This window comes from Telopea speciosissima, chromosome 4 (assembly GCF_018873765.1).
Source record: "Telopea speciosissima isolate NSW1024214 ecotype Mountain lineage chromosome 4, Tspe_v1, whole genome shotgun sequence".
In the NCBI taxonomy this organism is placed as follows: Eukaryota; Viridiplantae; Streptophyta; class Magnoliopsida; order Proteales; family Proteaceae; genus Telopea; species Telopea speciosissima.
In genome coordinates this window covers 12,890,968-12,907,045 of record NC_057919.1, presented here as the reverse complement: position 1 = coordinate 12,907,045, position 16,078 = coordinate 12,890,968, and the positions used below count along the sequence as shown (strand labels likewise).

At 37.2% G+C, this 16,078-nt stretch overlaps 1 protein-coding gene across 2 annotated transcripts; it reads right to left on the bottom strand.

The window, feature by feature from the left end:
- Positions 1 to 505: 505 nt before the first annotated feature.
- Positions 506 to 15,710, bottom strand: LOC122659845 (probable xyloglucan endotransglucosylase/hydrolase protein 6). Of its 2 annotated transcripts, XM_043854988.1 has the most exons (6): positions 15,513 to 15,710; positions 15,328 to 15,428; positions 15,057 to 15,253; positions 14,582 to 14,974; positions 8,975 to 8,985; positions 506 to 518 (listed from the first exon to the last, which is right to left on the bottom strand). In XM_043854988.1, the coding sequence occupies exons 1-4, from the start codon at positions 15,700 to 15,702 to the stop codon at positions 14,584 to 14,586; spliced, it is 879 nt and encodes a 292-aa protein (XP_043710923.1). In that variant the 5' UTR covers positions 15,703 to 15,710; the 3' UTR covers positions 506 to 518; positions 8,975 to 8,985; positions 14,582 to 14,583. The 2 variants fall into 2 exon arrangements, with proteins under 2 accessions (XP_043710923.1, XP_043710924.1); XM_043854989.1 differs by lacking the exons at positions 506 to 518; positions 8,975 to 8,985 and having other exon boundaries at positions 14,556 to 14,974.
- Positions 15,711 to 16,078: the final 368 nt, after the last annotated feature.

Sequence of the window (16,078 nt, the reverse complement as noted above, 5' to 3'; positions counted from 1 at the left end):
TCAATGTATACAGAGGTAAACACAGTTACTGTAGAGCGTGGATGGGTCAGATAAATATTGCAGTCACTCTTACCTACAGTTGCTTGGGCTTCACATACTAAGACCTCGTACCTTCCTTAACTATCCTTATTTCTAATAACTAATGAATAAGGTGCTCATGTGTAGCAAGTTTGAAATTAATAAACTTTGTATTTTGATTTAATTATATTTTTCTTTATTAATTTTATCCGCAATCTCCTTATATCCTAGAGAAGTTTTGAATTGTCCGGCTTGTCTTGTTTATCTAAAAGTGTGGATGGTTGCAAAGTTACTGTAATGACACATTTGTGACTGCTTTTCGCAATTTATTCTCTCAAGGATGCCAGGTGTGACAGTATTAGACAGAATAAATTCAGTACCAATGCATGAGAAGAAGAAGAAGAAGGAGAAAGAGAGAGAATCATAGGAGAGGAAGAAACTCAGCCCATGACTTTTCTAGAGTGTAATTTCATGGTTAGGGTAAGTAGTTATTAATAATTGTTATGACTCCACACAGTCATAAGTCATAACAGAATGCTACTACAAATAACTAAAATATTAAACCAACTACACTACACTAGAATACTAAACACCACCATATATATTGTGAAGTGTCACCATATATACTAAATGTCACCACCAGGGTTTTAATTATCGGTAGCTGTCGTATTGGTATCGATAGGATACTTATCGATATGATACTTATTTTTCAAAAAAAGTTTGAATTGATTGATACGGGGCCGATATGGTCTGATATGGGATTGATACGGTCTGATGCAGGTAAGAAACACATCATTTAAACTTGCAAGACAGAAACTGTGAGTGAGATATGAAACTGAGCAACTGTAGGCCTTGGGAACTTTTTTTCTCTTCGACATGAGTTGGAGGAAATCATCTTAATCAAAGAGGATTCTAATTTTCGCCATTTCAACAAGTTTTGGGGACTTACAGTATTCAAATCACAGATCGAAACAGATTTTGGCGAAAAAGTGGTAAAGTCGCTGATCACTTTTTTATGTGCTCAAATTTCTTTCTTCTTACTTTTTTTTTGTTATGCACCACTAGATTAGGTAGAAACAACTTAAATCATTGCATCTAGCTGATATATATTTACAGATTGCATAATAAGGTGTTTTATGCTTCAAAACTGTATTTTATATGTATCATAAGCACATCCATGCATTTCTTTACCATTACCATGCATGTCTTTAGTATATCTTGCGTCTCTCTGATATAATACGATTCTTAAAATCATCTTTCCGATACGATATCCAATATCGACACTTAAATCCTTGGTTGCCACACACAACTAAAGTCTTTACACTCCCCCTCAAGCTGGAGTATAGGCATTACCCATGCCCAACTTGGAACAACCAACAAGAAAACTTGGACGAAATAAATCTTTAGTTAACATATCATTGAGTTGATTCATAGAGAACACAAATGGAGAAGAATTCAACTTCCTCATTACTTCATCCCTTATAAAGTGACAATCGACCTCAATATGCTTGGTCTTCTCGTGAAAAACTAGACTGCTAGCAATGTAGATGACCGTTTGATTATCACAAAACATAGTTATAATTTTAGTTATTGGAAACCCAAGCTCTTGACGAAGTGATTTCAACCACATTAACTCAGCTGCAGTATGAGCCATAGTTCTATACTTAGCCTCAACAATAGATCTTGCTACGATAGTCTATTTTTTGCCTCATCACATAACAAATTTACCAAAAAAAAAGTACAATAACCAGTGGTAGATCTTCTATCACCTTCAACACCAGCCCAGTCAACATTGGAGTATCCAACCAAATCAACATGATTATTAGGTCTATAAATAAGACTCTTCCCTAGAGCATCCTTAAAAGGTACTGCAAAATCCTACAAGTAGCTTCCCAAAGAACCTTCTTAGGTGATTCCATAAGCTGCCTTATGACGCCAACAACAAATGTTATCCTAGGTCAGGTAACAATAAGATAAGTAAGTTTACACACAAGTCTCTTGTACTATTGCTTATCTGCAAGTTCCTCAGTATCATTTGCTCCAACTTCTGATATGGTTCCATAGGTGTATCAATAGGCATATGATTCAAGCATACTAGTCTCAAACAAAAGATCCAATAGATTTTGTCTATGAGAAAGGCTAATTCCCTTCTTACTCCGAAGCACTTCAATCCCAAAAAAGTACTTGAGAGCACCTAAATCTTTCATTTGAAAATGCTGATACAAATAAGTGTCACCTCTGTAATACCAGATGAGTCATTACTAGATATAATAATATCATCAACATACACAATCAACACAATCATCCTAGAGTTCCGACGATGAACAAAAACTGAATGGTCAGAATAACACAGTGTGAATTCACATTGGGAAACAATAGAACTGAACTATTAAACAAAGCTCTCGATGATTGTTTCAACCCATAAATCGCCTTATGTAATTTGCAAACTTTCCCAACATTCTCCCCTTGAGCAACATACCCAGGAGGTTGCTCTATGAACAACTCCTCATGCAAATCATTATATAAAAGGGATTTTTAATATCTAATTGATATAATGGCTAATCAAAATTAACTGCCAAAGAAATGAGCACATGAACAGGATTCAGATGCACAACTAGAGAAAAGGTCTCAAAATAATCAACCTCATATATTTGAGTATACACTTTCAGGTGAAGGACTTAGATGTTCTCCGATATTTTGTAGGGCTTAAGGTTGTTCATAGTAAGAAAAGTATTAGTCTCACTTAGAGAAAATATGTTATTGACCTTCAATCTAAGATTGGTATGTTGGGTTCCAAACCTGTTGATACTTCCATGGATCCTCACTAGAAATTCGGTGCGTATGACGATAAGGAGTTTGTAGATAAACATCGATGTAGGAGACTGATTGGTTAGCTCATCTACGTTACTATGACCAAGCCTAACATCTTTTTTGCGGTAAGTGTTATTAGTAAATTCATGAAGAAACCTAAACAGGCACACTAGGAGGCAACATGTCGTATTTTAAGGATGCTCTAGGAAAAGATCTTATCTATAAGCCTTATAACCATATTGATGTTGTTGGGTACTCTGATGCTAACTGGGCTGGTGTGAAAGAGATAGAAAGTCAACCACTAGTTACTGAACGTTTGTTGGTGGTAATTTTCTTACTTAAAGAAGTAAGAAATAAATTACAGTGGCTAGATCTAGTGCAGTGAAGCTGAGTTTAGAGCTATGGTTCATATTGCAGTTGAGTTGATCTGGTTAAGGTCTTTGCTTCAGGAGCTTGGATTCCAGTTATGATATATATTGTGATAATCAAACTGCTATCTATATTGCTAGTAATTCAATCTTCCATGAAAGGACCAAGCATATTGAAGTTGATTGTCATTTTATACCCGAAGCTGTAATGTGGAAGGTGATGTCCACTCCATTTGTCAGTTCTTCTCAACAGCTTGGTGATTTGTTTACTAAATCTTTGTTCAAAAGTGTGTTTCTTCAAAGGTGTTCCAAGCTGGGCATGGGTGATATTTATGCTTGAGCGGGAGTGTTAAAGTTGCCACATGGGTATTGTAATACTTCTTTTCTTGTTTGGAGCTTATGTGTAATTACACATAAGTCATGTCCTTGATTGTAAGTATGATGTCTTTTTATTATAAATAAACATGTGCTTATGGTTAGTGACCTAAGAAGTCTAACCGTGAGTTTCAGTCATCTTCTTCTTCACGCAGGTATTTTATTTTATTTTTTGGTGAATAAAATATATTACCAAACGAGGGACAGAAAAGAGGAGGGGGGGGGGGAGAATACACAGGGGAAAAGGGGGAGGGGAGAGCTATACAAAGACTCCAGCCTTACAAGTCCAGAGGGGCGGGCTAGGAGACTGAAAGGAAACATCAAGGCTCCAAAAAGCAACAATGTGCTTGTTCCTAGGAGAGTCCACAAGAGTGCCATGGCGAAGCGAGTGAAGCTTGGAGCTGACATCAAAGAAGATGGTTTCCAAATCTTGTCGAAAGAGCGAGAGTTGGAGGTCCATCTTCTAAGATGGAGGTCATTCTTCATACAGGTATTGGTTCTTCCTGTTTCTGGTTTTGTCAGTCTTAATGTTATTTTTCTAAGAAAAGATATTACATTAGAGGGTGAGAAGAAGAGGGTCAAACTATCCTCAAAAGTACAACATGATCATATATTATTTTGTTACTATGATTATTAAGAACAATTTACTTTTAATAAGTAATATAATTGCATATTTATATCAAGTTAATGTAAAAATGACACTTTTATTATCAAGTTAATGTATCAAGATATCTTTATATTGATTTACAGTTATAGTAACAACACCAATACTAATTTCATTAATATTACTGTTGAGGCTTTTTTCTTTTTCTGTTTCTTTTTTCATTTCATTCTCGTGATAACAAAAATGGAAAATATGTTACAGCCTAATATTTTGTTGTTGTTCCCTAATATATTTGCAACTAGTGTGGTGTTAGAAGTTTCCTCTTTCTGTTTGGGCTATGGGAGGTGCTATCAATGACTCCTGTGTTCAAGGAGTCTTGCATTTAATTTACATGTAGGTCCAGCATTTGGAGAAACTTCAGGAGTTTTGCTCTATCTTGGAAAATATTAACTGAGTTCTCTGGGTTGTTGATCTGAGACAGACATCTTGTGCTACATATTGCAAAATCAACCTTGTTAAGATTTTTTTTTATTTGTCATGCATTGATGGTTTGTAACCTCTATTTTTGGGCACGTCTACTCACCATGTCAAGGTCCAAATTTGGCTTGGGAACAATTGTTGTATTGTGTTGTCTGTAAATGGTTACTACCCAACTTCTTTACGAGAGTAGAGTTCATCTGAAATTGTGTACTACTGCTGCTATAATTGCTTCTTAGTCATTTGGCGATGCTGAGTTATGTTGGTTATTGTTTTCTGGGTCCAGATTCCATAATAGATTCTATGAGAAAGAAATAGAGGAGCAATGCCACACGATGTTATTTTTAAGTCCTTCATTGTTTTTTGTTTGTGATCTCATAGTGATTGCATAAGCCTGTGCATGTTTTTCTTCATGGTTCTAATTGAAAACTGAACCTCATAGATTCATGTGCATGCCAATCTGTGCCCTCATAGAATGAACATGCATGTGCGACAGCTCTAGAATACTCTATATGGTGTTCTGATTAAATATTAGAAGCTGAACTCTACCATGTGATAAAAAGCATTGAGCTGTTGAATTCTCTTAATTTTTTGAGCACTCAGTAAGTGACTTTGATGATTATTTACAATCCCCCTGGTTGAGTTTCCAACCATGCATCCTGGATAATAGAAAATAGAATCTCATAACAACTAAAGGATGATCATGCTAGTTCTAAATATAAGAGCACCATAAGTTATCAGCAAGCCACTCTTGTTTGACACATAATTGGGTTTTAGGGTCTCTGAAATTTACTTATGGTTACTCAGTTATGAAGCGTATCCTTTCCCTTTCAAGCTACCAAAACCCCCTGAACTGGATCAGTGTCAAATGTGGGAGTTCTGTCCATTACGTTTTGCAGTCTTATGAGTGGGATATGAATATTGAACTTGTTTTTTTTATTTTATTGTTGAGAAATCATCAGAAATGCCTCATATTGCATTTTAAAGAGGAGAGAAAAAGGGGGGGGGGGGGTAGGGTGACAAAATCAAAGCTATTACAGTTTTAGTCATTCCATTCCATGAATTCTCACCCAAATTTCACAACCAGATGAAATCTTCTGTCCAAAAGTTTATATCTATTTTTTGTTACATGAACAATTGACTCAAGTTTCACCTACCAGATGAAATCTTCTGTCCGAAAGTCTATTTCTATTTTGTGTTACATGAACAATTAAAAAGCCATACTCCTTTCAAGTACTCTTTCTTGATTCCTATTTCTCAATCTGTTCCCTGCATCTGCACATTAGTCATAAAATATATTGGATGTTGAAAAGCAAGTTACTCCCCAGCCTTAACTTATCATTCCATATTCTGCATCTGGCTCTTATGTTATTCCTGGCTACTGATCTCTGGGATGCCTTTTTTTGGAACATTTTCCTGTCAGACATGGTCTGTTTGAATACCACTCATACCATAAGATTGGATCTTTATGTAATCTGTTCATTGTGTAGGATGAAGGACAAACCATTCTATGAAAATCTTGCAATCATAGGAGACTGTACTACCTGGGCCTCCAGATATTCAGAAAGACAATCAGGAATTTGAATGTGGAATTTGTTTTGCTCAGTATCTTCTGGTTATTCAGTAGGAAATACCTGCTTTCATATTTTTCATACTAATTCGATCATAGAATTTATCATTGTGTTTCTAGCAAAGATGATGATGACCTTGGAGTTAAGAGCGGAAGTGGTCCTTATACGTGTAATAATGCAATTGCAGCCGAGCTTTCCATAGAGCATATGTCTTGGGGATTGGTTGTGTTCCATCACAACAACAGGCAGTATGTTGAATTCGTTTTCAGATTTGGTTTTGCTTTTGTTTCAAGCATCTCTTAAGAGTTTTGCATTATTTCTAGAAAGGGTACATTAGCTTTCCTCTTCAATCATTGATTTATTTTTTCCTTGTACTGTAGATCATTCAATGTTCTATTTGGAAGCTGCCCATACTGTTCAGAACCAGTTGCGTCAAAGTCAATGCTAAAGAGTAATAGTGCCTTTATTCGACTCTTGTTCTGCATTACATTTGTGTTGGAAGGGGAGAGCAACTCCTTAGGCATGTGGAGTCATTCACATCATTAGAAAGTGCATCCTTTCTGGAGTATCAGTGACTAGGTTCAAGGAAGGCAGGCTGGTTGAAGTTAAGCCAATCAGCCTGGCTAATTGAACTGATTAGCCAGGTTCAAGGAGGGCAGGCTGGTTGAAGTTAAGCCAATCAACCTGGCTAATCAGCTATTAGCATTTTGTTAGCTTAGGGCAGTTGCAAGCCTGAACTGATTGGGCTCCCTTGCTTGACTGCCAATCTTCATCTCCAGTCTGTTTTAGAAACAATGATTTAAGAGTTTCCAGTTAAGTTTGCACATTTTAGAATCAAATGAATTAGCGGTATCTTTGGATCGGGTGATTTGATTTAGGTGGCTGGATTCCAAAGTTGTCAAGGAGTCGCCTAGATGCCTTCTTGGGTCCAAGGCTACTAAAGAGCGTACCCAGTGCACGAGGCTCCCACCACTGTGGGGTCTGGGGAGGGTCATAATGTACGCAGCCTTAATTGATGCAAGAAAGGCGGCCACCTTATCAATTTTAATTTTTTTGACACTTTATGAGTTTACGTTGATTTATATTTATTGCTTTTGATGAATATACTTATATCATATGGCTTGTTTATTATATGTTGATTTTTTCATATTAGGTCATCAATAGCATAATTATATCATGTTGCATTAATATGGCTTCTATGTTGCATATAAGCGTAATTATATAAAATTATCGTCGCTACCACATAAACTGCACACTGTGGGCACCTTATTGTCTAGGCACCTAGGTGCCCCTCGATCACCTTGTATCGCCTAGTCGCCTTGACAACTATGCTGGATTCCAAATAACCCAAAACCAAATCCCTTGTTTGGATGCCTAATTAATGGTAAGATTTGAAATCATACAATTCAAGCACACATTTGATCCCTTGATTTGGTGAGATTCCAAATCATGCACCGACCCTAGAGATTTCAAATTTCACTTATGGGCCTTGTTCATGATTTGACCCTCTCGACTTCCTTGACAAGGAAAGGTGAATGATTGAGCAAGAGATAACCAGACAAGTAGAATTGATGATGGCTCTGTTATCTGAATTGACAATGACGAATGTCTCTCTCTCTCAAGGTTTGAGAATGCAGAATCAGAGACGGAATAGGACAGTGATGATATCCGGATCGGAATTGGTCCAAAGATCCAAAAACAGGGAAATTTCTAGGGTTTTGAGTGTGAATCGGCCGTATCGGATCGGTCATGACCGATTCAACGATTCGATTTCCGATTTTTAAAACCATGCTCTCTCTCCCATCCCCCGAGGTTTGCTTTCTTGATTGTTGTTTCTATGGATCTGGTTGAGTATGAGATGAGTTAGATTGATTGTTCTCTTGTCTAGAAAGCATAACCTTATCAATCTCTCTCTCTCTCTCTCTCACACACACACACACACACACACACATGACCCTTCAACTAGATCTCTTATCTGTTTCTATTTTGTTCTTTTGATGTCTACTCTATTTCCCGATCCATGGTGCGCGATGCTTTTCGCACTTAACCGTTGTGTTTCTACTTCTATCAGCTGGTTTTCTTTATGATATATTGCAATTTTGAATTCTCCATTCTTCAGGATAATTTCCGTGGAGGTTAAGTGAATGTGATGACAGAACATTGATTATTTATTAAAAAAAATACTCTGAATCCATTGTTGGAAACAGATTGCTCTGCTTGTACTTGTGTAGAGCTTTGATCTTCTATGGGATATATACTGACATAGGAGTAAGGACTGGAAAAATAAGAAGGTAATCAATTGGCACCAAAAAAATAAAAATAAAAAAAGAAGTCCATGTGGTCTAAGTTTAGGTTGTTTCAACCTACTGGAACAATAAAAATCTGATATATATTGTACATTTGTAGCTACTTTTCTTAATGTGCCAGCTATGTAAAATAAATAATATACATTTGAAGCTATTTTTCTTAATGTATACAGTTAGGAAAATTTTACTGTGTAAGAATTGATGCCAGAATGCCAACCTGAAAGGATTAACCAAGGAATGCTGCTCCAAGTAATCATCTGCATTGGCATTTTTGTTGTAACCGAGTGATCTCTCTTTGAATCTCATCCTTTGAATTACTGTTTCCTTTGTTTGAGGTGTTGGGTGATGGATTCCAAGTACATTAGACATATGATCATTGTTACAGTTTTTTGGGTGCATACATATATTGTCTGTTCATCCCTTTCTTTAGTGGGTTGTATGGAGATAATATCTGTTGTTTTCTAACCTTTTATAAGTGAAATTATCCTGGGAAGAGTTGATGAATAACAAACATGGGGATCATATTCTACAGAAAATTGTTTACTTGTTAATGACATGAAAAAAAGAGCATCCCGGAAAATTCTTTTCAAATAGAGGATTGTTTGAACTCCTGAACCATCTTCTCTTAGAAGAATGCAGACTGTTTCAAAGAAATTTTGTGTGTTGTTCTTGGCTTTCAGTGTAGTAGTTTTCTATCTGATGCATGTTTTCTCTTGTTGCAGGACTCGGGCATCAGCTTCTTTGACTGAGGGATTTGGATGCTTGTCTGTGTGGTGAAGCCTTTTCTTATCATTTTCAAGTTTATTCAGTGCTGGTTCTTTTCTTTGAAGAAATTTATAGTATTATTTGCTGTTTGCATTTGCTAGAAGTAATTTTTCTCTAATTGGATCAGCCTTGGGGTTCACTGTCAGCTAGGTATTTCGCTCTCCTGGAGGTACACACAATACCCAAATTATCTCCCATGTTACTCATTGGATGGCAATTTCATATAATTTTTTTTGGGTAATTATCCATGTAACAGTGGAAGGTGAAGTTTCCAAAACTCACCAGACAAATCTGACCCACCTATTTTTGTGTGTTTTTTTAAAAAAAAAAATCTAAACCCTCTGTTCTCACTAAGAGGTGAGAGTGCAGAGTATTGTCTGAAGTACTGGTACACATGCATAGGCATATACAGGATGTGTGCCAATACGTCGGCGCTGTGCCCAGCCTGAGTCTAACTCTCTCCCAACCCCTATGGAAATGATACCTCTGCCCTCCCCATCCGACCCTCTCCATTGGGCACAGCCGAAAGCTAGTGGCGTGCCCAACCCTCTCACTTGATTGAATTAGACTTTGAAATTTGACACATGATTAATCTAGACCATGACCTCTCTATCCAATGGTTGGAGTGGATTTATCATCTGTTCACATGACAGACTAAATGCTTTGTGACATTTGGACAAATAACAGACCTTTGTGTCAATAATAATTTATCTTTTTTTTTATTGTTAATTTACATTGTAAAGTTGAAAAAAAATAATGTCAAATCATAAAATTTCATTAATGCAAACCAAACAATGAATTTGAAAATCATTGGTTTGAAATCTTATGATTTTATCATATATCCAAACGGTTGATTTCAAAATCCCATGATTTGAGAGGCACCTTAGGTGCTTTTTGTGATATTGTTCGTAGAATATTTTTCAGTAAGCATGATTTTTGAATGTAAATAACTGCGTCTGGTTGTGTTTGTTGGGATCCACTGGAACCTAATATCCTTTTGTTCTTATTGTGTGGCTTGAAATGTTTATTGTAAATGTAGTGATGGAATCACAAAATTTTCCCGTGATTTCCAAAGTTTCCCTGCAGAAATAATGTCACATAATTTGTTGAAGGGGAAAATGCCACTTCACGGCCTGTCAAATCAAGATAAGCTTTTCTTGGTGATCCACAAATTTTTGTTGCGGACTTTACAGGTGGCAATTTTTGAGTTGGGTAAATAGTGCATGATCTAGATAGGTCATTTGTCAAATTTCATTCTCAAAATTAATCATGCAATCCCTTGTGTATGACGATATTTCAACAACTACTATACAATCTTCCAAAGTCTTAGATTTTAAGAGCTTTGTTTCCATTGCTTGGCAAACACTGTTTAGGATGGAACTTGACATGTGAGTAAGGACCTTAAAGTATCTATCATAATGTCCAACATGGAAGATTTTTGGATCAACCAGATAAGCTTATCTAGTCTGACCAACCAAATATACTTCGCCCTTTATTAAAACATGTACCTCACTTTTCTATAGTAATGGTGTGATTGTATTGGTGCCCAATTTATTTTGTTGGGTTTGGTATGTTAATTTCAACAAAATATTCACTCAAAATTGTTGTATCATTAAAGCATGTACATTCTTTCTGTTTATAGTAGTTGAGAAATTTATTTTCTGAGATGACTTGAAAAATACAAGTGTCATATATCATAGGATTAAGTTTCCTACACTACTTTACCAAAAAAAAAAAAAACGTTTCTTACACCTATGGTGCTTCTTTCTTCACCAATAGTAATATGGTGTTATGATTGGACTCTGGATTCATCATTAACTCTCATCCTCTCTTATTTATGATCTATTTCTTGAACCCATGACGTGATCCATGGCTCTGATACTAAATGTTAGGTACTTGATCAATACGTCAAAAGCTTCAAAACGATGAAACGCGTTAAATCAAGTCTTTTAATCTATTTGATACTAAATTGGTCCAATTTAATGTCAATACACTAGATGTCAAGCCCCATTATGCACATAACAGGCATGGTATTACTTAAGCGTTAAACATTAGATGATAGACGAGGTACAATCCTTAAAGTTTATTTGCTTCTTAGATACTGTAGTGTAGACCGAGTAATGGGGAAGTTTCACTTTGCTTTCATAATCAATAAGAAACTAAAGACTCTTCTTGGAAAGCAAAAAAAAGAAATTAATTATGTCGATGGGGCCATTGATGATTTCTCCTCTCAATCTTGATTCCAACCATAAATCCGACAAAGAAGAAAGGAAAAAAAAAATTCTAGTGTTCTATTATTGAAGAGGTTGAAATGCACTTTTCAGTTTTTCTTTTTCCGAGGACAAGATATTTGGTACCTATAATTATTGGAGGCCAACCGGTTTCAGCCAGAAAAAGTTTGGTGGTGGTGGTGGTCAGTCATGGAAAATGAGAAGTGAGAAACTGGTTTGTTTAAAAGTCCATGACTTTCTAGATCAAAACCTTCTTCTTAGCTTAATCTTGATTAGATTAAAAAGGGTCTCTTCTTACTTTTTGCAAAGTAAGACAATTGAGAGAGTCAAACCACTCTTAGTCTATCTACGTCATAGGGGCCCAAGAAGTAAACGTCTATGGAGTTTTTAGGCCTACACAAGCGGGTCCAATTCACTTTATTAATGGTCTTTTTTTTTCGTCTTCTTGGGTATCACGTATCCATAATTTGACCCAATTCTAGTTGTGCACTTGTGATCTTGGCCTATGTATAAATCCCAATTTGTCTAAGAAAAATAGTATTCATACTTGTGGTGTTGTGTTTTGGCCTCATCTTGGGGTTGGGAATGCACCCGTGACCCGACTTGTGATACTGAGGAGGGAGGTGTGACAGAACAGCAAACCTTTGAAATTTGAAACCTACAAGTTGACTAGGAATTAATCTACAATTAAAATGTTTTAGAAATGATGGTCACTTGAGAAATTTTTGTTTTTATGATCGTTTATGTCAAGAATCAAAATCGAATTGAGTTCTTTATCGGTTTAGTATTGGTTTTGGTTTTTAAACACAGATCAAATCGATCAAATTGATTGATAAGATCGATCAAAATTAATGTTTGGATTGAAACCGAAAAAAGAGAGTTTTTTTAAAAATATTCTAAAAGATCGAACACTTTATAGGTCCAATTTCAGTTTGAACTGGTATATCCTATTATTCTAAACCACCAGTGATGTGACAATTCTGACCATTGGATATATAAGTTAGTTTGGTTTATCCATTAGCTAAATTTTAGACTCGTAGTCAATCAAGTATCGTCTTAGTTTTTTAATGTTCCATGTATGTCATGCATCATCCTCTTGTAGTCCTTAGCTTTATTTTATCACTTGATAAACTTTGTTTAAGTTGAATTTTGACATATCGGTAGAGGACCTTGCAGGTCCACCCATCCAAAATATTTGAGATTCATCTTGGTACTTTCAAAAAACATTTGGTCCTATGATATAGGGGAAAATGTATATAAAAGGACAAGAAGAAGAACCACACAATGTCAGAGTGCAGATTCCAGTGTGCATCCTCTCACATAATGGGATGTGGGATTCATTGACATTCTCTCTAGTTTTGACCCGTGTGGATGATGTTAAACTTGAAACTAGGACCATGTCAAAATTAGAAACACAATTGTAAGCTGCAAACAAAGATGTGTTGTGTACCTAAAGCCATGAAGACTGTCAACAAGCAGTACACAAGGAGGAACCTAGAGCTTTTAAATAAACCCTAAACACCCCTGAGACGGGAGGTTGTAGAGAGCCTTTCTTCTATGGGTTCTCATATTAAACTTGAACCCTAGGATCATAACAATGATGTATTATGTACCTAAAGCCATGAAGACGATTGCCAACAAGCAATACGATAGAACAGAACATGAAACTTTTTGCCTATTCAAGCTATAGTGCAAGAGTGATGAAGATTGCAAGAACATTGTTGGGGAAGAGACCAACCTCATTTATAACTTTACGCTTCCTAACCCATCAAGGAAGCAATCAATTGTAATCTTTAGAGAATATACACACAGTATTCTTAAATGCTCAAGACAAAAGATTTCATCTTTCCCCCGGAAATTGAAACCGCAGGCATTCTCATTGGCCCTAGCGCTGGTGTAAAGCCACGCAGCCTGGCAGTGGTCCCCGTCCCACAGAAAAAGCCAAAGCTTCTCTTAGCCTTCTCTTCTTCTTTAGAGTTCAGAGTTCAGACTTGATGAATTTTTTTGACTTTGGATCCATACGGAGACTCAGATTTTAAATATACAACAGAACGTCAGTACGTACCTGGTCGCCTGGTCGGTGCTCGTGTAGGTGAGTAAGTGTTCGATGAAATGTGCCTGTGGTAGACCAGCTGTCATCATTCATTGATGTCCTCCATCAGTTCTCTGTAATGTTGTTACCGTCGTCTTCATGCATGTACGTAAGATTCTAAGCTCCACCCATCTCAGATTTCTCATCTTATCTCTCTACATCTATAACATAGTTCATGCTCATCTAAAGGTCGACTAAGTCAAAGCCAAGGGTCCAACAAAAAGACATTGTTAAAACATCAGACGATTGAGAAGTAAGAACATACCCATTCACTTGTAGATTCGAATCATTCGTTTCATTCAATTTCAATCCATTCGAGTAGCTACGATAAAGAGCGTCTGTAACTCAAATTTGATGTCTTGTATTCCGTCATTTGCATAAGTGGGTTGATTTCGAAGGGTCATAGGAATTGACCCATCTTGCACGATAATCTGTGGTTAGGCCTCGATAAACTAGAGGGTCTCTTTGGAGGGGGTGTTTAGGGCGGTAGCCCTTAGATTTTGTAAAATTTCTGTATAAGATTTCGCTATATATTTTAACGATGGTTCTTTCTATGTAATCAATCTGAACGAAATGTAAGGACGAAGGTTATAATCCTATTCTCCATTGATAATGAAACAGATCTCATCTCAGTAAGTCCTTACAAATTGTGCAAATAATTTTATACAGACCTGATGGGGAGAGTTACATACACCATATACATATCCAACCGACTACCTTAGCCATGCACCATTATTAGAAGAGCTAGAATAGAATGGAAGCTTGCAACATATCTCTCAAAATAAACTCTGGCCATGATCGATCCCCACCACACCACAAGACAACACAACAAAAACAATAATCACCATTCTAAGCTTATTTTCTCTCTAGCTTTATTCTTCTTTACAATAATTGTGTTTGGCTTCTCTTACTATTCCCAACTCCCATGATGAAGATATAAGAGTTATCACTGATCGATCATTCGATTAGATGCCTGCAACACATTCCGGTGGGACGGCGGGATAGCGGGATCTGTCGGCACAATAGTCGTAGATCATGTGATTCAGGCGGACCCACCTGTATCTTCTAGCTTGATTGGCATCAAGTTGCTGGTAAGCAGGGCCCTCCCACCAGTTCATGGGGTTGGAGGCACAGGTTGCAGGGCCTGGGACAGGGCAACCCTCAATGTCGAAGTCCTTATAGTAAGCATAGAAAGGTGCTTTGCTCCAATCGATCTTCTCAAGTCCACCCCTTGTGGCCCAGTTATCTGCTTCCCACAAAGTAGAGTACACCCCCATGGGTTGGAATTTGGGGTAGGGAATCCCTCTTGCCTCATTATTCTTGTAAACCCTGATGGGTATTTCATCGACATAGAACCTGCAACCAAAAAACCACCATTGTTTCCCCAATTATATTCCTTTTCTATTATGTATTGTGGTAGTGTTTTAATTTAACTTACACGACATGGTGGTGATTCCATAGAATGGAATAAGTATGGAAATCTGCAGATGGGTCGAACCAGAGATTGATCCTCTGTTCTCTATCACCTTTCCCATGAGCATACACATTGGTTTGGACTGTGTATGGTTGCCCACTTCGATTCCCCAAGAACTCGAAATCCAATTCGTCACGAACAGTGTTTGTGTTGGAATTCATCTGCAAAAGAAAAGAAGGAAACGGTAAGAACAGGATTTGGAAACCAGGGAACTTGAAAATGCAGAATTGCGTACATAGAAGGCAGTGACAGTGCCGGCAGAGTCACCAGGAATGAGTTTGATCTTCATGCTGACACGCCCAAACAAGTATTGGTTCTTGGAGACAAACCCACAACCTGAAAATTTTACCAAATTTAAATGAACCCAATCTTCAAATTCCAATATATACATAGAAAGAGTAGTTACAGAGACTTAAAAACCTGAAGTTTTGTCAAGGACCAATTGGATGGCCATGCCTCCATTGATTTGCCTGATATGGGAATCAGACCAAGTAATACGGAAGTCCTGGAGGAAGGTAGCAGGGCGAGCCCATAGTAGTGAAGGTGCCCATGCAAGGAGATGAAGAACAAGGAAAAGGGTAGGAGATGTTAAGGAGGTCCATGTGGCCATGTTTGTGGAAAAATAATTAGAGAAGAAAAGTGTGTGATAATTGATGTGGGTTATATAGGAAAGAGTGTAATTTGATTTGATTCTGAGGGTCTCTCCTCTCGGAGGCCGGAGGAGTGGTAGTGGTTGAGAGTTGAGACTTAGAGAGAGTAGAGAGTAGAGAGTAGTAGTGATGGGGTCTCCTCTTTATATAGTTGTAGAGAGAGAGACCTGAGAAGCGACGGGGACTTGGTTTATTCTAGTCAAACTGAAAGCGCTTGTGACAGCTTTGCTTCTTGGCCGCAAGCCCTCTCTGGCCCCGCCATCTCTTTCTCTCTCCCTAACTTTTTTTGGGTTTTCTTCTCAGTTCTCACTCATTATCCAATCCTCATTCCTCAGT